Below are 21529 nucleotides of genomic sequence, written 5' to 3'. Positions count from 1 at the left end.
TATATATATATATATATATATATATATATATATATATATATATATATATATATATATATATATATATATATATATATATATATATATATATATATATATATATATATGCTGTTCCTAGAGTATTTAAAAGTAGAATGGGAGGCAGAGCCTTCAGTTTTCAGGCCCCTCTTCTGTGGAACCAGCTTCCAGTTTGAATTCGGGAGACAGACATCATCTCTACTTTCAAGATTAGGCTTCAAACTGCAATAGCCCTATCATTGGTTATTGTTAATCTCTGGCTCTCTTCCACAGCATGTCTTTGTCCTGTCTTCCTTCCCTCACCGCAACTGGTCGTAGCAGGTGGTCGTCAAACCTGGTTCTGCTGGAGGATTCTCACTGTTAAGAGGAAAATTTTCTTTCCCACTGTTTCCAAAGTGCTTACTCATATGATAGTTGGGTTTTTCTCTGTATGTATTATTGAAGGGTCTACCTTACAATATAAAACACCTTGAGGCAACTCGTTTGATTTGGTGCTATATAAATAAAATTGAAATAAACTGAACAAAATGTTGTAGAGAAGAAAACATTGGAGCAATGATCATTTTATTGCTGAATCACACAGGAAATGAAATTTATTGTCAACAAATTCTGTCACTGGTTGTAAAATGAATGGAAACAGATAAATATGATACAAAGCATTTGCATTATGGTAATATAGACCTATGCAAAGGACATAAGCTAGAGAACAGATTACTTTGTAAAACTCACTTCAAGCTTCCTGCCTCCATACAACCATCTTTAGTACAACTAACATTGTAGAAATTATTCCTTTTCCATTTGTTAATAATGGTCAGTCTAAAGTGTTACTCACAGTCAATGTGTGGAATCTTCTGGTCTAAAGTAAAATTATTGGTGAGGTTTGGAAAAAGATTTTTTAAAGGATTTTTTAATGTAAAGTATTTGCCTGAATAAATCTGTGTCATTGTTTCTGCAAGTCTTCGTCCTAAAGTGAACACAGAGACACAGAGGAAGATCTAAATAGCCTAAATCCAGGATAAAGAGTCTCAGTGAATGTGGTGCTGAAGGTGTGGAGATGGATCAAGGAGTTTGAGGAGACTCTGTAGAAGGACAGAGTCCCAGCAGGACAGTCTACATACACTGCTACTCTGTTTGAGGTGGAGGAGGTGGATGAGGTGGAGGAGGCGGAAGAGGAGACGAAGGAGGAGGAAGAGGTAGAGAGGTCTGTTCTAGTGTTATTGTGCCAGGCAAAGTAACCATCTTCAGAGCATCTCAGACTCCACGACTGATTATTCCATCCAAACCAGCAGCCTTTGCTGGCTCCTGTCCTTCTGATTCCTCTGTAACTCACTGCTATGTAAACCCAACCTTCCCACTCAACCTCCCAGTAACAGCGACCAGTCAGCCCATTTCTACACAGAATCTGTTTCCAGTCATCAAACCTCTCTGGGTGATCAGGATATGGCTGCTCATCATCCACAAATGCCACTTTAGTGTTGTTGTCGAACAAGATGAGGTTTCTGTTTGCTGTGTTTGGGTCCAGTGTGAGTTCACAGGAATCTAAGAGAGAGAAGAATCCTTTATTATTTGACACGGTGCAATCAGTGCTCCATCTATAAAACCACAATTTTACCTGATATAAATTTGGCAACAATAAAGTTTGGCTATTTGCTTTTGTCCAGTACTCTGTAGAAATACTGACTTGATCACTTCTACATTCATATATTTCTTGATGCATGTTCAATCATCCAGGTACGTAAATCCCAAAAAGTTGATTCTGTTCATCTGGACGTTTTCAGTGGGAGAAACTTTCGTCATCATCCAGGTGATTTCTTCAGTGTCAGCTGGCTGCAGGTTTCCCCAATCATATAAACAGTACATTTACTGAAACTATCAACAACCACTGATCAATGTCCATGAGAGTTGGGGGATGGCTGCAATCACAGCATTGTAAGATGGTGAAAGACAAGGGAAAGACCATCTCTGAATCGAGGAGGGGGCCTAAGGATACATCTTTTACCATCATACAATGCTGTGATTGCAGTCTTTGATCAATGGTCATGACAATCATCGAGCTAGTGGGTAACAGACGTCTCCGAAAACGTCGGAGCGCTTTTGAAAATATGCGGTGTCCTGATAAACTGAGCAGATATTTGAGGTTTACACAGCTACATTCTCGCCTGGAAATATGTTAAACGTTTATTATGTGACCCAGAAAGAATAATAAGAGTAATATTAAAACTAACTAGCTGCCGCCATTGTTGGAAACTAAGCTGGGCCGCGCTATGAATTCTGGGACACAGCTTCTTCTTCTTCGGGGTTTAACGGCAGCTGGCATCCTTGTACATGCAGTGCTGCCATCTTCTGTTTCAGTCCGTTATTACACTCTTAAATCCTGCTACTTATTCCTGCGTCTTTTGGGATCTTACAAAGCTTCAAACGACGCGTCGACTATTAATGATTTTGATAGTCGACGTAATCGTGACTAGTCGACTAATCGTGGCAGCCCTACTGCACATAAGATAACAAATAATAATAGGGTAAAACAGACAATATAAAACAGGCAGAAATTCAACCAAAAACAGTTTTGAAAAGGTGAGTTTTGAGTTGTTTTAAAAACAGCTACTGAGTCCACAGTTCTTAATGTATGAGGGAGAGAGTTCCACAGTCTCGGGGCCACAGTGGCAAAAGCTCTGTCACCCTAAGTTCTCATCTTAGTCTGTTTTATAGCAAGTAAGCCCTGATCAGATGACCTCCGGGACCTGCTGGGGACATCGGGCTGTAGCAGATCGGAGATGTAGGCTGGTGCCAGTCCATGCAAGGCTCTAAATGTCAAGACCAGGATCTTAAAATGTACTCTAAATTCAACAGGAAGCCAGTGTAGCTGAAATAGCAATGGTGTCACATGTGAAGCCGGACTGAAACTTATCACAAATGTTATGTTTGTCCAGAGCCGCTATAAGTTGCTTAGCCGCAACCTTTTCTAGAAGCTTAGCAATTAACGGTAATTTAGAGATAGGTCTGTAGCTGCTGGAAACAGAGGCGTCTAGCTGAGGGTTTTTTAAAGTGGGAGAATAGCAGCATTTTTAAAATAAACCGGAACTATACCAGATGCAGTAAACACACTCACACTTTCTCAGGCCAGGTTTTAGTCTCTGCTGCCCACCATGTTCCAGCCTTGGAGAGGAAGAAAAAGGAAGAAAAAAATTCTTTCCACTTACACGTCTGCCATTATTAACAGAAGGAAATGTACATCTAGATTTTTTTAGTTTGCGTTGCAACTAGAACATACTCTGAAACACTTCCCCTGTTTGTCAATACGCCACAGAAACTGTTTCTGTGCTCATGTCTTCTCTTCATACCTGAGAGTGTCTAGTCTCCAGTCTGAGTCCTCCACTCCAGCGGAGAACAGCTTTACTGATGAGTCGTCCAGAACATTGTAGCTCAGGTCCAGTTCTCGCAAATGGAAGTGGTTGGATTTTAGAGCTGAAGCTAAATAAGTACAGCCTTCCTCTGTGACGATACAGCCGGACAGCCTGGGTCAAATAGCACATAGAACGATAGACAACAAATAGCCAAAACACTTAAAAATGACTTGCTTTGGTCTGCCATTGTTTTACACTGTTTTATGCTGTATGCTGAAATTAGCTCATTGCTAACATTTTTAATATATCAAATTACCATTTATTATTGAGACTGATATTGATTTAATCGAAAACACATGTTAGGGCATGTTAGCAAACACAAGTAAATTTCTGCAATGGCTTGCCACATCAATCCCTATACAACCGTTGCAAGAGCTTGGTTCGCATTGCTGGCAATAAGTCGGACTCGTTCCCGATGGGTGATGGGCTCCACCAGGGCTGCCCTTTGTCTCCGGTTCTGTTCATAATTTTTATGGACAGGATTTCTAGGCGCAGCCAAGTGGCGGAGGGCTTTCGCTTTGGTGGCCTCAGAATCTCATCTCTGATTTTTGCAGATGATGTGGTTCTGTTGGCTTCATCGGGTGAGGGCCTCCAGCTCGCACTGGAACGGTTCGCAGCCGAGTGTGAAGCAGCGGGAATGAGGATCAGCACCTCCAAATCTGAGGCCATGGTTCTCAGCCGGAAAAGGGTGGAGTGCCCACTCCGGGTCGGGGATGAGTTCCTGCCCCAAGTGGAGGAGTTCAAGTATCTCGGGGTCTTGTTCGCGAGTGATGGGAGAAGGGAGCCGGAGATCGACAGACGGATTGGGGCTGCAGCTGCAGTAATGTGGATGCTGCACCGGTCCGTCGTGGTGAAGAGGGAGCTGAGTGTAAAAGCGAAGCTCTCAATTTACCGGTCGATCTACGTCCCTACCCTCACCTATGGCCACGAGCTGTGGGTAGTGACCGAAAGAACGAGATCGCGGATACAAGCGGCAGAAATGAGCTTCCTCCGAAGGGTGGCTGGCCTCTCCCTTAGAGATAGGGTGAGAAGTTCGGCCATCCGGGAGGGGCTCAGAGTAGAGCAGCTGCTGCTCCACATCGAAAGGAGTCAGCTGAGGTGGTTCGGGCATCTGACAAGGATGCCCCCTGGGCGCCTCCTGGGTGAGGTGTTCCAGGCATGTCCCACCGGGAGGGGGAGGAGGCCCCGGGGCAGACCCAGGACACGCTGGAGAGATTATATCTCTCAGCTGGCCTGGGAACGCCTTGGTATTCCCCCGGATAAGCTGGAGGAGGTGGCTGGGGAGAGGGAGGTCTGGGCCTCTCTACTTAGGCTGCTGCCCCCGCGACCCGGCCTCGGATAAAGCGGATGAAGATGGATGGATGGATGGCTTGCCACATCGAGCAAACAGCATTTTGATCCGGGACGTAATCTGCATGAAAACAAGCGCTCACTCTTCCTGCTCAACAAATGACAAGGGCGGAGCCTTATACCACGTGATACAGAAGCTGTGCCGTGTGATGCTAAAATTAGCAGGAAAAAACAACAGAGAGCACGTCAGGGATGACGAGAAAGTGACAGGAGAAAATCAGTCCCGGTCAACCACCCAAACATCAATAACGGGAACCTTATACAGCGCTTCCCTATACACGTCGAACTCCCGCAGGCACAAAGAAATTACGGAGGCTATCACTTATCACCTGACCAAAGATATGGCTCCCATCAACACTGTGCAAAACGAGGGATTTAGGAAAATGATCAACACCCTAGACAAACGCTACACAGTGCCGTCCCGCAACTACTTTTCTATCGTTGCACTACCTGCTCTATACACGCAGCGTCGAGCAACGGTGGAGACGGAATTTCAAGCAGTACAACATTTTACGGCAACAACAAAACGTGAGACATTTGTTATTTTTATGTTTATTTATTGTTTTTATGTTCAGTCTCAACTGTTACGAAGTTGATGTGCAGTTAATAAGTGCAATAAATATTTATACTGGAAAAGAAAATCGTGAGAGAATCGTGATCTCAATTCTAAGCCAAAAAATTGTGATTCTCATTTTATGCAAAATCGTGCAGCCCTAGTATTTACCTTTTAGTTTAAAGAATGGTCAAGTGTTTTTATTATAGAAATAAAATTGAATTAACTGTATGTAAAGCAACATTTAATACAGACCTGAGAATTTCCAGTCTACACTGTAGACTTGCCAGTCCGGCAGAAAGGAGTTTAACTCCTGAATCTTCTAGGTCATTGTTACTCAGGTCCAACTCTCTCAGATTAGATGACGGTGAGCTGACAACTGAGGACAGAGCTTCACAGCTTCTTTTTGACAGATTACAGCCACTCAACCTGGAGGAGAGTTAGTGATAAATTGACCTGTACATCAAATACAATCAGATCCATATTGTCTGGAAAGAAGTTTTGTGGCCCAGTGATATCTGTTCCCTAATTTTTCCCAGCAGATAAAAGGTTAATTCCAAGTGTTAAACTTGTATTTGGCACCTATTCATTAGAAGTATCAATATTCAATATTTATGCTCTAAAATATAAAACTTTAGATTTAACTGTTGTACTTTATTTTTAGCATGACTGCATGCTGGTTTGTTGAACCATTTCATGATTGTTTAATTTCAATACAAAACTATAAACAAAGCCTTTGATGAATAGACTCCTAAATGAATTGCAGCCTGGCCGGGCTCAGCCCAAAGCAGGGGCATTGGCCCACCCTCTGTAGGCCCACCACCGACAGGAGGCACCAGAGGGGTTGGGTGAAATGTGTACTGGGCGGCAGCCAGGCATACTGATCCTCGGCTACCAAGACTAGCGTTACCCCTCTGATGGTAAAGGAGCCTATGCTAGGTTGAGAGGTACCGGCAAGATATAGTCGGGCTCACCTCAAAACACAGCTTGAGCTCCAGAACCCGTCTCCTGGAGAGGGACTGGACTCTCTCTCAGTCTGGTGTTACCCTTGGTGAGAGGCGGTAGGCTGGGGTGGGTATCTCAGTATCCCCTCGACTTGCACCTGTATGTTGGAGTTTTTCCCAGTGGACGAGAGGATTTGTTATTCGTCTGTACTTATTCACCAAAAGACAGTTTTGAGTACCCAGCCTTCTTGGAGTGGGTGGGGTGCTTGAGGGTGCTCTACCTGGGGACTCTGTCATCTCATTAGGAAATTTCCCCACTCATATGGGCAACAACAGTGAGACCGAATGGTGCTGTGTTATTGGACTGCGTAAACCACAGTTTCGCAATAACACCATGTTTAAACCTAAGGGTGTCCAGAAGTACTCGTGGCACCAGGATACCATAGGCCACAGGTCAATGATCAATTTTGTAATTGTATCATCAGGTCTATGGCCATACGTTCTGGATCCTTGGGTAAAGAGAGGTGCTGAGCTCTGCTGAAGCACCTAAACATATAGTAAGGGTGCACTGGGAATGCCTAGAAGAGGCCCCTGTCCACAAGATCTTCAATTCCCACTTCTGGCAGAGATTTGGTAGCTTTCTGAGGACCATGTTCAGCACCTCCATTGCTGAATCTGCTGCACTGAGCTGCGGTTGCAAGGTGATTAGTGCCTGTCAAGGTGGTGACCCCCAAACCTGATGGTGGACAAGGGATGGTAGTGAAGGGAACCCCGGCTGAAGGAGTCCTAACGGGCTTGATTAGCCTGTGGGAATTTGGAGGCAGTCAGTAGGTACCGAGAGGATAGGTACTGAGAACATGACTCTGGCACTGGCTGAAATAAAACCTCAGAGGAGATTTTATAAGCCATCGAAAAAGCCTTTTCGATTGCCTCGAAATTCTGTCAAGCCATCGGGGGGCTCAGGAGGGGACAGCGGTGCACTACCTGATCTGTGTATAATACAAGTGGAGTGCTGCTGACTTCGTCTAAGTGGGCGACTGTGGTTCAGGGGGTTGGGAAGCTCATCTTGTAACAGGAAGGTTGCCGGTTCAATCCCCAGTGGGAGAAGGCTTCCACTTGGGCAGCCTCAGAATCTCATCTCTGATAATGTGGTTCTGTTGGCTTCATCAAGTGGTGGCTTATGACTTGCAAGTTTGAGCCCATGGTCCTCAGCAGGAAAAGGGTAGAGAGCCCATTACGGATCAGGGAAAAGTTACTGCCCCAAGTAGAGGAATTTAAGTATCTTGAGTCTTAATAAAGAATGAGCCGCAGATTGACAGACGGATTGGTGCTGCGGCTGCAGTGATGTAGACACTGTATTGGTCTACTGTGGTGAAGAGAGAGCTAAGAGTAAAAGCGAAGCTCTTGAATTACCGGTCAGGGTTCAGGGATCTGACAAGTATGCCTCCTGGGTGAGGTGTTCTAGGCATTTCCCACCAGCATGAGACCCCAGGGCAGGCCGAGGACATGCTGAAGAGATTATATCTCTCGGCTGGCCAGAGAATGCCTTTGTGCTCCCCTTGACAAGCTGGAGGAGGTGGTTGGGGAGAGGGAGGTCTGGGCTTGTCTGCTTAGGCTGTTGCCCCCTGCATCCCGGCCCTGGATAAGTGGAAAAATATGGTATATTCAAACTGAAATCCTAAAACAGGACACCAAGTGCCTCAAAGGTAAAATTCTTGGGTTTCTGCATCTGTACATGTTAAGCATGAGGTAAGCTAAATCTAACACTACCCAAAATGGTTTGGTAGTTACACCTACTGTAGGATCATAGAGTTTGGAGTTCCAATTACTTTTCAATATAATCTTTTGTATCTGTGCACCTACAGAACTTTTTTGGAGGCTTTCACCACTGGAAGTAACCTGAGAAGAGCTTCCTCTGAAGGAGAGTATTTCTTCAGGTCAAACACATCTAGATCTTCTTCTGATGATAGTAAGATGAAGCCCAGAGCTGACCACTGAGCTGGAGTGAGTATATCTGTGGACAGACGTCCAGAACTCAGATACTGTTGGATCTCCTCCACTAGAGAACAGTCCTTCAGTTCGTTCAAACAGTGGAACAGATTAATGCTCCTCTCTGCAGACACATTCTCACTGATTTTCTTCTTGATGTATTGGACTGTTTTCTGAGTGGTCTCTGAACTACTGTCTATTTTCATTAGCAGGTCCTGTAGTTTATCCTGATTGGTCTGCAGTGAAAGACCCAAGAGGAAGCGAAGGAATAAGTCCAGATGTCCGTTTGGACTCTGTAAGGCCCTGTCAATGGAAATCCTGTGGATCTTCTTTGAAGATGTTTTACTTAAAAGCAGTTGAAGATTGCGCATTGAGGGCTGTGGTAAAGGCATCACATTTATGTTACTGTTATTAAGCGACATCCTCACATAAAGAGCAGCCAGAAACTCCTGAACGCTCAAATGGACGAAGCTGAACATCTTGTCTTTCCCTTTCCTTCCTCGATCTTCTTTGAAGATCTCTGTGAACACTCCTGAGCACACCGAGGCTTCGCTGAAATCAATGCCGCTCTGTCTCAGATCCTTCTCATAGAAGATCAGGTTGCCCTTTTCCAGCTGCTCAAAGGCCAGTTTTGCTAATGACTTAATGTATTGAATGCTCTTCTCTGGGCCATACTTTTCTTTTGTCCGATCAATCTGAAACACCAGGAACTCTGCGTACATCTCAGTCAGAGTCTTGGGCAGCTCTCCTCCCTCTCTGGTTTTCAACACATCCTCCAGAACTGTTGCAGTGATCCAGCAGAAGACTGGGATGTGGCACATGATGTGGAGGCTTCGTGATGTCACGATATGGGAGATGAGTTTGTCAGCCTCCTCCTTACCTTTGAATCTCTTCCTGAAGTACTCCTCTTTCTGTTGGTCGGTGAACCCCCTGACCTCTGTTGTACTGCTGATAAACTCTCGAGGGATCTGATTGGCCGCTGCAGGCCGTGTGGTTACCCAGATGCGAGCAGAGCGTAGCAGTTTCCCATTGATGAGTTTCCTCAGCAGGACATCTGTTTTAGCTGCCTTTGTTACATCGACAGAGCGAATGTCTTCAGAATGAAGGTCGAGATGAAGGCGGCTCTCATCCAGCCCATCAAACACAAACAGAAGCTTGAATTTACTCTTGTCATAGTTGGTGATTCCTGATGACTGAACATCTGTAAAGATGTAATTAAGAGCCTCCTGTGGGATGCCTACAGTTTCTGGGATGCATTCATGAATGAGCTCTGCCAAACTGAACTTTTCTCCCTTCAGAGGATTCAGCTGACGGAAGGTGAAGGGGAAAATCAGATGCACATCTTGATTGGACCTTTGTTCAGCCCAGTCCAAAACAAACTTCTGGACAAGGAAAGTTTTTCCAATTCCTGCGATTCCATTGGTCATCACTGTTTTGATGGGTCTGTATTTTCCAGAGGGATGTTTAAACATGTCTGTGGGTCTAATAGGTTTCTCTGGCTCTGCTGGCTTCCATGCCTTTTCAATCTGCCAAACCTCATGCTGTGTGTTGATATGTACATCATACCCAGCTGTGATGTACAGCTCTGTGTAGATATCTGCCAGACACTGTTTATCTTCTGCCCAACCTTCTTGTGCGCACATAAACTTGTCCTGGAAGTTTGATTGAAGCATCTGTTGGTAAGATGCGATGGGGTGAGGCTCTGGTACTGGAACCACCACATCTGTGTCAAATATGCAACATGGAAAGTGTAAGGTGTATATCCACCATTAAACAAATCTAGAAATTAAGTTATTTCAATCTTTCCTTGCACATAAAAAGTCTTCAATAATCAGGACCCATTATATCGCAAAGACCTTTCACTATTCCACTAGAGTACTTTGAGAAACAGGCTTACTTGTGGTTTCCAAAAGTACAATGGTGGCAGAGCTGCCAAGCCATTTTCCTACATAACTTGCTCCTACTTTGTGACAGCCTAATCTGAAAAGTAGAGAGGATAACACTGGAAGTAAATTCCAGATGTTCTACTTTGGTGTAGAAGGAAGAAAACTGGAATAGGTGTAATCTTGAAGGAAGAGTATGTGAATAGTTTTGTGGAGGTAAAGAGAGGATCATGAGTTTGAAGCTGGAAATGGAAGGGGCTGTGTTGATTGTCAGTTTGTATGCCTCACAGGTTGGAGTTTAGAGGAGAAAGAGGAAGTCTGGTGAAACCTGGATGAAGTGGTGGATTTCATCTAAATGTGAAAGAGATCCTGCAAGGTGGTGTTAGGGGAGGTTTGGATGGTGGATGACGGATATCAAGAAGAGAAAGTGAGTGAAGGAGAAGCAAAGATGAAATGCTGGATGTTAAATAAAAAAAGAGTTGCAGAGTTCAGGAAGGGGTTGAGACAGAGAGAGGTGGCAAAGGCTTATGGTGAGCTACATGTGAGGTTGGACACTAAGGATGGAGAAAAGGAGTTGTACCCAATGGTAAGAGACAGACCAGGATGGGAAGCGTGTGCAGCAGGTAAAGGTGATTAACCCTTTAAAGCCGGTCGGAGCGGACACGCTCCATTTTGCGTAACTATTTTTAAATCCCGTAGCTCTGCAACCACGTGAGCTAGCGCAATAATTTTTTTTGCATATGAAACCGGAGGAGTTGTACTTACATCTGATGCCATCAGTTTGTCCTCGGTCACGGTTTCCTTCCACATAAAGCTTTGCAAAATTTCATAAAAAGCACTTGCAGCAACAAAAACATAATATTCCAGAAACACGCTTTGCCGATCCGATCAGCTGTTTGTAACACTTCCTACGTTGGAATAGACGTCAGCGCGAACTATCACATGTCCGACATGACCTGCCCGAAACCGGAAGTGACGTCATTTTGCGGAAATGTAGTTTTTTACCATCGTGGCCTTATGAGCCTATACTGGTGTTTTTAAAAGTTATGTTTGACTTTATGACTTTCTGTGTCGTTTCTGGGATGCTGAGGACTCATATTGCACTGCTGGAAATAGTTTATTTTGATGCACATGCTGTTTTTTTGCAAATTTGCACTATAATATATTTTTTCGTTTTTCCTGCAGTATATGAAAATTGGTGTATCTCAAAAATAAAATTATGAAGACAAAATAAATTTCCTTTGGTGGGAAACTAGTTTGTGCAACTTTTTTGTATTTACAGTTTTGAGGGATATGCCTCTTAAATTTCTCTAACTAGAAATATATGTTAAAAACCAAAAACGATTTTCAATTTTTTTGTAGTTTATTGCACTTTTTTGCAATTTATGTAATTACTATGCACTTAATGCAGACATATTATTACAATTTGGGCTATAATGGTTGTATTGATGTATAGCAACTTGAAATGCTCCAAAAAATGGCTCCACAGCATGTAAAAATATAATATAAGCTCTGGCGGACTTGGTTCTATGGTAGGTCTTAAAGGGTTAAGGATGGAAATGTACCTATGAGTAATACGACTGTGCAGGAAATATGGAAGGAGAACACTGGCAAATTTGTTAATAAAGAAAATGATAGACAAAGGAGGATCGATGGAGGGCAGTTAGTAAGCAGGATTAGTAAAGAAGACGAGTGGAGGTATGGAAATGTCTAGAAGAAAGGGCAGTGGACCTGTTAGCCACAGAGTTTAAAGCAGTCTTGCCTGAAGAGTGGAGAAGAAATGTGACAAAGAGCTCTACAGATGTGACGTTTGCTCTGAGAGCGTTGATGGAAAAGTTTAGACAAGCTCAGAAGGAGCTTCACTTTCTTTGTGGATCAGAGAAAGCAGGTGATTGGCTGCTGAGAAAGGAGCTGTGGTTCTGCACGAGGAAGTCAGGAGGGTCAGAGAAGTGTGTGGAGGTGGTGCAGGACATGTGAGGACAGAGGTGAGGTGTGTGGTAAGATTAACAGGTGGGTTCAAGGTGGGGGTGGGATTACATCAGGGATCAGCTCTCAGCTCCTTGTTTGCAGGTGGAGTAGAGCGTGGAGAGGTGGAGGTATGATCTGGAGAGCAGGGGGATGAAAATCAGTAGAAGTAATACAGGCATGTGTGGATGAGGGGGAGACTGGTGCAGAGGTCAACATGAAGGAGCAGAGGTAGTGAAGGTGGATGAGTTTAAGTACTTTGGGTCAACCACCCAAAGCAACAGAGTGCACAAGAGAGGTGAAGAGGACAGTCCAGGCAGGGTGGAGTGGGCGGAGACAGAAGTCAGGGGTGATTTATGACAGAAGCTAAAGAGTACACAATAAATACTAATTCTATGAGACGAAGATAAGAAAACAAGCTTCTTATGAAACATGATTAATGTATGTTAGTCTATTTTGTTATTCGTCATAATGACAAACTCTACAAACCAGTAAAATAAAATAAAATCATGGCTACTTGCCTTCAGTCTGAGGAAATCCTCTCTTCTGTGAAGTCTCCCCACAGTTGCTGACGTCCGCTGACAGGCAGTGATTTTGAGTGTTAGACTGATTTAACCTGCACTCTGTGAAACGTTTTCAGACTGCAGTGACGTCATGTTTGGTTTTCTTGTAACTTACCTTCTCGTCCTGAGCTGCTGGCACACAGACTCTGCAGCAGGTCATTCCTGCTTATCCTCTCTAAAATCTTCTTAGCCACCTCCACAGCTCCAGGAAGCCTGTAGGTTTGCACCATCAGGTCGACAGTGTCCCACCTGTTTGTTGTCTCCAATCGACTCTTTTTGATGGTTGGGAAGCTTTGAAGGACGTCAGCTTGATGTAGGAGCCACTTGAATTTGTTAAACTCTTCATCTCCCAAATCCTCCAGAGTACTTAACAGGTCCTCTGACGTCATCCCTGATCCCTGCTAAAGGAGGAGAATATTCTCAGCAGGTATTTAACATATTTGTTGCTGGTTGAGAATAAACACGACGTCTCTGCCGTTGGTGTTCGAATAAACATTTTGAGTTTTAATTTTGGTGGTGTGGACTCATGGTTCTGTCTTTTGGATTTCACAGATGATTTTAGTTCGTGCCCATTATTACTTAGATTTCCTAGTTCTTGGTTTCTGAAGTTCACTTTTGCTTAAAATAATATGCAATAAAACAGTTTATTTTATGTGTCTATAACGTATTCATCGGGTTTGCTTATACAGCCTTGAAATCCCTTCACAACTATGCACATGCACATGGGAGCGTGGAGTATTTGCCCTGAAGCAACAGGCACTTCAATCCCTGTCCTGCCACAGTGAGAGCTTGGCTTGCTCTGCTGGCAGTGAGTCGGTTCAGTTTTACTTATAATGCACCAAATTACAACAGCCTCAGTGTTTGCAATGTGAAGTTTGTCACACATTGTGTCTTCTAGCTAAAGGTAAAGCTGTTAAGTTTAACAGGGATGAGAGCCAACTGGCAACCTGTCCAGGGTGTACCCAGCCTCTCACCCTAAGACAGCTGGGATAGGCTCCAGACCCCAACCCTGAAAAGGATAAGCAGATGATGGATGGATGGATGGATGGATGGATACTCAGATATTGACATACTTTCGCACGCTCTGTCAGCAAAAGCTGAAAATAAAAACTATAATGCAAAGTAGTCAATGTATAGCTTGTATTTACTGTCCCCTCTAAATAATTCAATGCACAGCCATTCATGCCTAAACTGCCATTTCCCTCCCTGGTGTCATGTGACTCGTTAGTGTTAAAAGTAGGGATGGGTACCGGTGTCCGGTGCCATGATGGCACCGGTTCTGACATAAACGGTAGTAACCAGACCGAAAAGCAGCGCACATTTCGGTGCTTTTTTTCCTGAGCTGTGATACACTTTAGATTCTAGCCAATCATTTTACATTTCCGAGGATAGTAGGCGGGTCCAGGTACGCATGTTCCTTTAGAGCAGAGCTACAGATTAAAAATGCCCAAGGCGAAGCGGTCAAAAGTCTGACTGTACTTCACAGCAAAAGATGCAAACTCAGCAGCAACAAGTGCTTTAAGCTGATACTGTAAAGTGTGTGTGTTAGTCCCCATAGGGAAATAGTTCCTCTGCATTTAACCCATTCACCCAGTGAAGCAGTGGGCAGCCACCAGTGCAGCGCCCGGGGAGCAGTGTGTAGGGACGGCACCTTGCTCAGGGGTACCTCAGGGTAGCCGTTCAGTGGAGTCGAACCCCCGACCTTCCGATCATGGGGCCACCACTCTACCTACTGAGCTATCCCTGCCCATACTGTGATACTGTGATACTGTCAAAGGAGGTAACACCTCGAATCCGATGAAACACCTGGCGACGCATAGCGTTTTTTTTAAAAGCTGAGAAATGCGCCGTATTTGATAGCTTGCTGCGAGACCTCACACCGAGCACATCTACTGCGGGTGTGGTGCCTGTTATCGGACCCGGAGTTAGCAACATCCCCAAAAACCCCGAAGAGGAGAGTCCTGGCCCCTAGCCCTGCCAGTGTAGCAGAAATGATGAGGATGATGATGCAGCAGCAGCCGTTCTTCTCTGCGTGAGTAGCTTAATGTTGTTCGTGTGTAATTTACGTTGAGTAGGCTAACCACGTTATTACATTAATGCATGTAAGGTGAACTAGCAAACATCATCATAGCTACATGCTGCTGTCTTCTTGTTTGATGGCAGATACTCCCTTCACCCTGGACAAAAAGGCTAAAATGACCAAAGAAAAAGTGGGAAACAGCTAAACATGAGAGGTTTTTGGACAAAGTTTGTTTTTTCCATTGTTTAAGCACTGCTTCCAGCCAAGAGTGATACCATATATGCCCCATAGCTGGAGAAAAGGCTAACATTGTTATCTTTTTGCAAAAAACAGCTGAACATGAGAAGTTTTTGGACCAATTTTGTGTTCTCCATTCTTTACGTACCGGTTTGAGCACCGTTTAAGCACCTACACGTTTCAAAAGTACCGGTTTGGCACCGGTATCGGATAAAACCTAAACGATACCCATCCCTAGTTAAAAGGTCTCAGGTGCAAATGTGGAACAAGTGTGTTGAATTTGGTGTTATTGCTCTCTCATACTGGTCACTGGAAGTTTAACATGGCACATCATGGCAAAGAACACGTTGAGGATTTGAAAAAAAGAACTAATACTCTACATAAAGATGGCCGAGGCTATAAGAATGATGCCAACACGCTGAAACCAAGCTGCAGCATGATGGCCACACAGCAGTTTAACAGGACCTCGCCGTGGTCGACCAGAGAAGTTGACTGAACGTGCTCAGCATCATATCTGGAGGTTGCCTTTTTTCTTAGGTGTTCAGGTTTTTCAACCGCATTGCTTAACCCCGCTGTTTTACATGTTCACTTATTTTTTTTAAGTGCTGTCCATACAGAAAACATTGATTTGTAAACGATTAACTAACAACCTTGTAAACACAAAGTTCTTTATTTGGAGCACATTTCTACAAGAAAGATAAGTTCCTGAAAAAGTGCTTGAAGTGCTTTGGTACTCTTTGGCAATATTGTAGACAATGTTAAACTTCATCATCACATCGGCTCCTCTGATGACCTGCTTGCCGCTGAAAGGCAGCGGGCAGAGGGGACACTTGGGCAGTGCATTTATCGCAGCATGAAAAGATATAATATATTTACAGAAATGTGTGGGGTGTACTCACTTTTGTGAGATCCTGTATATATAATTGCACGGATCAGTGACTCCTAAACTAGGCGAGTGGCTCCAGCAGATCCCGGGAACAACATCGGAGATTTCTGTCCAGAAGAGCGCAGTCCTGGGAACAGCCAAGATACTGCAGGACCCTCAAGCTCCCAGGCCTCTGGTAGAGGACCTGAGCTTCTAGGATAGCGACCGCTCATAGGGGCGAGAGGGCAATGTTTTATACATGTTTTTATACATATACAAAGTGCAAAACTGAGTAGTGCAATATACATATGTGCATATTACCTGTCTGTAATTATTTGGACCTGAGTGGAGTTGAACAGGGTGTGAATGAAGTGCAGACTCTGTTTTAATTTAAGGGGATAAAAAAGTATTTGAACTGTTTGCTAATTACAGCTATTTTTATACACAGTATAATAATATGTAAATGTGTAGTCTGTTCTGCTCCTATGATAAGCTCATCCTGGAGCTCTTTGGTAGTAAAGACGTTTTTTCTTCTTTGTCATCACAAATATGAGCTTATATGAATTCAGAACACAAACCATCCAAACCACAAAATCTTCCTTTTCCAGTTCTCCCAGTGACACCCATTGCTATGTATGTCCTGCTCATTGCACTGATTTTATCTCAGTGTCAGATTGGTTAGATAAAACTTTCAGTGTTGTTCTGTCAAACAAAAAGAAACGTCTTTTAGACTTACGTGGACTGAAGCTTTCGTTGATGCTCCTGCAGCTGAATCTTTCAGGGTTTATGAGTTGAGCAGCAGAAGTGCGAAACAAAGGGTGCAGAAGTGCGAATACCAAATCAGGAAATGTACACATACACATTTCCTCCTCCTGCAGCCAATGAGCATGAAATATGGTCATACCTCTGCTACATACAAAATTGCATGGCCGTTACTACTACCACTACTGCAACAAACAGAAGTCACAAACCTCAAAGAGAACCTGCGAACACAAAGACAGGAAAGGTAGAAAACTGGGTGAACTGAAATTATATACAAACACTGAGCACACAAATCTCACATGAACAAAAATGAGCTCATCAGCCTTTGTTTTCTCCTCGGTTTTGTCACATTCAGATCATCTATTTGCAACTCTTTCAACATTCATGAAATGTTGATTTGATGATTGGTTGTCCTGCTCTTCAGCTTCAACATTCAAGATTCAAGATGTTTATTTTCATATACACCGCAAAACACAAGTGGTTACGCAGAGCAATGAAACTCTCACTTTGCCGGTTCCTCTCACACGACTAAATAAAAACTAACTAAAATAAAGAATAGACTTCACTCTGAGATAGAAAATAGTAAAGTAAAACAAGTGCATATGTAGCTTATGAGTGGGTGTAGTCAGAATATAAAGTGCAAGTAGTTACAACACTGTCACAGTGGGAATATATACAGAGTATGCAATATTAAAATGTTTATATTTATAAAGTTGTGTTATGTGTTACGGCCCTAGCAGGGCCTCCTCCTGAAGGTGCCTGTGTGGGCGTGTCCCACCACCTCTTCTGCCTGAGGTGCCGCCTTTCCCTTTTGTGCAGCTGACTCTCATCAGTAATTAAGGAGCTTTAAGCCCAGGGAAAGGTGAGCTCTGGGCCAGAGTGATCAACGAGTACCGCACCGAAGCGTGCAACGAGTGCAAGACCAATCACCCCAGCCAGAGACAACACGAGTGTCTGCGAGTCTTGGACGATGACTTTTACGCTGAACATTATTACAGCATCAGGAAAAGACTCCTCACACCTCGTTTCATTCCTTCCATTCAGCGTCTCCTGATCGCCCGCAACATGGAAGCGGACGACGTCAAGGTCGGCACCGTGGCGGATGGTATGGCCTGGATAGGTCATCATTTCCCTCTGTGGCTGCCACTCCCGTTTCAATTTTTCTCCTAGTTTCGGGCAGGCTCTATGACGTTCGTCCACAGGAGGCGCTGTACAGCACCGAGCGCCTGAAACACGGACAGTTTGTTGATATTTTTTCATGTAAACCTTTTTTTCATGTAAACCTGTTCTTGACATATCTACTGAGATTCGTTTGTCTTGAAAGGCTGATTCAACCCCGTTGTTGACTTTTATTTTGCCTTCCAGATTGCCTCAGTTGTATCGTGAGTGTAATTTCAAATAAAATAAAATAAAACTCAGAAGCGTCTGTGTGTTGTATTCTTCTTCTTATTATTATTATTATCATCCATCCATCCATCCATCCATCCTCATCCGCTTTGTCCGGGGCCGGGTCGTGGGGGCAGCAGCCTAAGCAAAGAGGCCCAGACCGCCCTCTCCCCAGCCACCTCCTCCAGCTTATCCGGGGGAATACCAAGGCGTTCCCAGGCCAGCCGAGAGATATAATCTCTCCAGCGTGTCCTGGGTCTGCCCCGGGGCCTCCTCCCGGTGGGACATGCCTGGAACACCTCACCCAGGAGGCGCCCAGGGGGCATCCTTGTCAGATGCCCGAACCACCTCAGCTGGCTCCTTTCGATGTGGAGCAGCAGCTGCTCTACTCTGAGCCCCTCCCGGATGGCCGAACTTCTCACCCTATCTCTAAGGGAGAGGCCAGCCACCCTTCGGAGGAAGCTCATTTCTGCCGCTTGTATCCGCGATCTCGTTCTTTCGGTCACTACCCACAGCTCGTGGCCATAGGTGAGGGTAGGGACGTAGACCGACCGGTAAATTGAGAGCTTCGCTTTTACACTCAGCTCCCTCTTCACCACGACGGACCGGTGCAGCGTCCGCATTACTGCAGCTGCAGCCCCAATCCGTCTGTCGATCTCCGGCTCCCTTCTCCCATCACTCGCGAACAAGACCCCGAGATACTTGAACTCCTCCACTTGGGGCAGGAACTCATCCCCGACCCGGAGTGGGCACTCCACCCTTTTCCGGCTGAGAACCATGGCCTCAGATTTGGAGGTGCTGATCCTCATTCCCGCTGCTTCACACTCGGCTGCGAACCGCTCCAGTGGGAGCTGGAGGCCCCCACCCGATGAAGCCAACAGAACCACATCATCCGCAAAAAGCAGAGATGAGATTCTGAGGCCACCAAAGCGAAAGCCCTCCGCCACTTGGCTGCGCCTAGAAATCCTGTCCATAAAAATTATGAGCAGAACCGGAGACAAAGGGCAGCCCTGGCGGAGCCCATCACCCACCGGGAACGAGTCCGACTTATTGCCGGCAATGCGAACCAAGCTCTTGCAACGGTTGTATAGGGATCAAATGGCCCGTAGCAATGGGCCAGACACCCATACTCCCGCAACACCTCCCACAGGACACCCCGAGGGACACGGTCGAATGCCTTCTCCAAGTCCACAAAACACATGTAGACTTGTTGGGCAAACTCCCATGCACCCTCAAGTATCCTTGAGAGGATAAAGAGCTGGTCCAGTGTTCCGCGACCAGGACGAAAACCGCATTGTTCCTTCTGTATCTGAGGTTCGACTAACGGACGAACTCTCCTTTCCAGCACCCTGGCATAGACTTTCCCAGGGAGGCTGAGGAGTGTGATCCCCCTGTAGTTGGAACACACCCTCCGGTCCCCTTTCTTAAAGATGGGGACCACCACCCCGGTCTGCCAGTCCACAGGTACTGCCCCTGATCTCCACGCAACATTGCAGAGGCGTGTCAACCAGGACAGCCCTACAACGTCCAGAGCCTTCAGGAACTCGGGGCGGACCTCATCAACACCAGGGGCTCTGCCACCAAGGAGTTGTTTAACTGCCTCAGTGACCTCACCCCCGGAAATTGGCGGGTCATTCCCCTCATCCCCAGACTCTGCTTCCTCCTCGGAAGACGTGTCAGTGGGATTAAGGAGGTCCTCAAAGTATTCCTTCCACCGCCTGACAATTTTCTCAGTCGACGTCAGCAGCGCTCCGCCAGCACTATACACAGTGCAGGTAGAGCACCGCTTTCCCCTCCTGAGACGTCTGACGGTTTGCCAGAATCTCTTCGAGGCAGTCCGAAAGTCTTTTTCCATGGCCTCTCCGAACTCCTCCCACACCCGAGTTTTTGCTTCAACCACTGCTCGAGCCGCATTCCGCTTGGCCTGTCGATACCTGTCGGCTGCCTCCGGAGTCCCACAGGCTAACCAAGCCCGATAGGACTCCTCCTTCAGCCTGGTGGCTCCCTTCACCTCTGGTGTCCACCATTTGGTTCGGGGATTACCACCACGGCAGGCACCAACCACCTTGCGGCCGCAGCTCAATGCAGCAGCTTCGACAATGGAGACGCTGAACATGGTCCATTCGGACTCAATGTCCCCAGTCTTCCTCGGAATGCTGTTGAAGCTCTGCCGGAGGTGTGCGTTGAAGATCTCACGGACTGGGGCCTCTGCTAGACGTTCCCAGCACACCCTCACTACGCGTTTAGGTGCACCAGGTCTGTCCAGCGTCCTCCCCCGCCACCTGATCCAACTCACCACCAGGTGGTGATCAGTTGACAGCTCAGCCCCTCTCTTTACCCGAGTGTCCAGAACATATGGTTGCAGGTCTGCTGATACAATTACAAAATCGATCATCGACCTACGGCCTAGAGCGTCCTGGTGCCACGTGCACTTATGGACACTCTTATGTTCGAACAGGGTGTTCGTTATGGCCAAACTGTGATTAGCACAGAAGTCCAATAACAAAGCACCGCTCGGGTTCAGATCAGGGAGGCCGTTCCTCCCAATCACGCCCCTCCAGGTCTCGCTGTCGTTACCCACGTGAGCATTGAAGTCTCCCAGCAGGACAACAGAGTCTCCAGGTGGAGCACCCTCCAGCACCCCCCCCCCCTCCAGCACCCCCCCCCCCCCCCAGCACCCCCCCCCCCCCCAGGGACTCTAAGAAGGCTGGGTACTCTGAACTGCCACTCGGCGCATAAGCGCAGATGACAGTCAGGACCCGTTCCCCGACCCTAAGGCGCAGGGAACAAACCCTCTCGTCCACCGGGAAAAACCCCAACGTACCGGCAGCAAGCCGAGGGGATATTAGAATACCCACCCCAGCCCGCCACCTCTCACCAGGGGCAACTCCAGACTGAGACAGAGTCCAGCCCCTCTCCAGGAGACTGGTTCCAGAGCCCAAGCCATGTGTAGAGGTGAGCCCGACTATATCTAGCCGGTACCTCTCAACCTCACGCACTAACTCAGGCTCCTTCCCCACCAGAGAGGTGGCATTCCATGTCCCTATTGCCAGTCTTGGCAGCCGGGGGTCAGTCCGCCAGGGCCTCCGCTCCTGCCCGCCACCCGGCACACAATGCACCCGACCCCTATGGCGCCTCCTGCGGGTGGTGGGCCTGCGGGAGGATGGGCCCATGTCTCCTCTTCGGGCTGTGCCCGGCCGGGCCCCATGGACTAAGGCCCGGCCACCAGACGCTCGCCCTCAGGCACCCTCCCCGGGCCTGGCTCCAGGGCGAGGCCCCGGTAACCCTATCCCGGGCAGGGTAAACTGTTCCCTCGGTGTCCTTTTCATAAGGGTCTTATGAATCGCTCTTTGTCTGGTCCCTCACCCAGGGCCAATTTGCCATGGGAGACCCTACCAGGGGGCAATAGCCCCCAGACAACATAGCCCCTGGGATCCCTGTGACACACAAACCCCTCCACCACGATAAGGTAGCGATTCAAGGAGGAGTATTATTATCATTATTATCATTATTGTGATTATGCTTCATTTTCATGTACTGGGGTATCAATGACCCCCACGCTGCCGCAGCAGCTTTTGTGCGTGGCCCCC

At 46.3% G+C, this 21529-nt stretch overlaps 1 protein-coding gene across 2 annotated transcripts; it reads right to left on the bottom strand.

Moving 5' to 3' along the window:
- Positions 1-565: 565 nt before the first annotated feature.
- LOC113023453 (NLR family CARD domain-containing protein 3-like) lies at positions 566-16157 on the bottom strand. Of its 2 annotated transcripts, XM_026169453.2 has the most exons (8): positions 15826-16157; positions 12785-13070; positions 12628-12684; positions 8133-9981; positions 5581-5754; positions 3360-3533; positions 3128-3174; positions 566-1557 (listed from the first exon to the last, which is right to left on the bottom strand). In XM_026169453.2, exons 2-8 carry the CDS (start codon positions 13056-13058, stop codon positions 983-985), a joined length of 3150 nt encoding a protein of 1049 aa, XP_026025238.2. In that variant the 5' UTR covers positions 13059-13070; positions 15826-16157; the 3' UTR covers positions 566-982. The 2 variants fall into 2 exon arrangements, with proteins under 2 accessions (XP_026025238.2, XP_080158405.1); XM_080302279.1 differs by lacking the exons at positions 5581-5754; positions 12628-12684; positions 12785-13070; positions 15826-16157 and having other exon boundaries at positions 8133-9975.
- Positions 16158-21529: the final 5372 nt, after the last annotated feature.

Source organism: Astatotilapia calliptera, chromosome 6 (assembly GCF_964374335.1).
Source record: "Astatotilapia calliptera chromosome 6, fAstCal68.1, whole genome shotgun sequence".
Classification (NCBI taxonomy): Eukaryota; Metazoa; Chordata; class Actinopteri; order Cichliformes; family Cichlidae; genus Astatotilapia; species Astatotilapia calliptera.
Note: the sequence above shows the minus strand (reverse complement) of the source record. Positions and strands in the feature narration are given on the sequence as shown.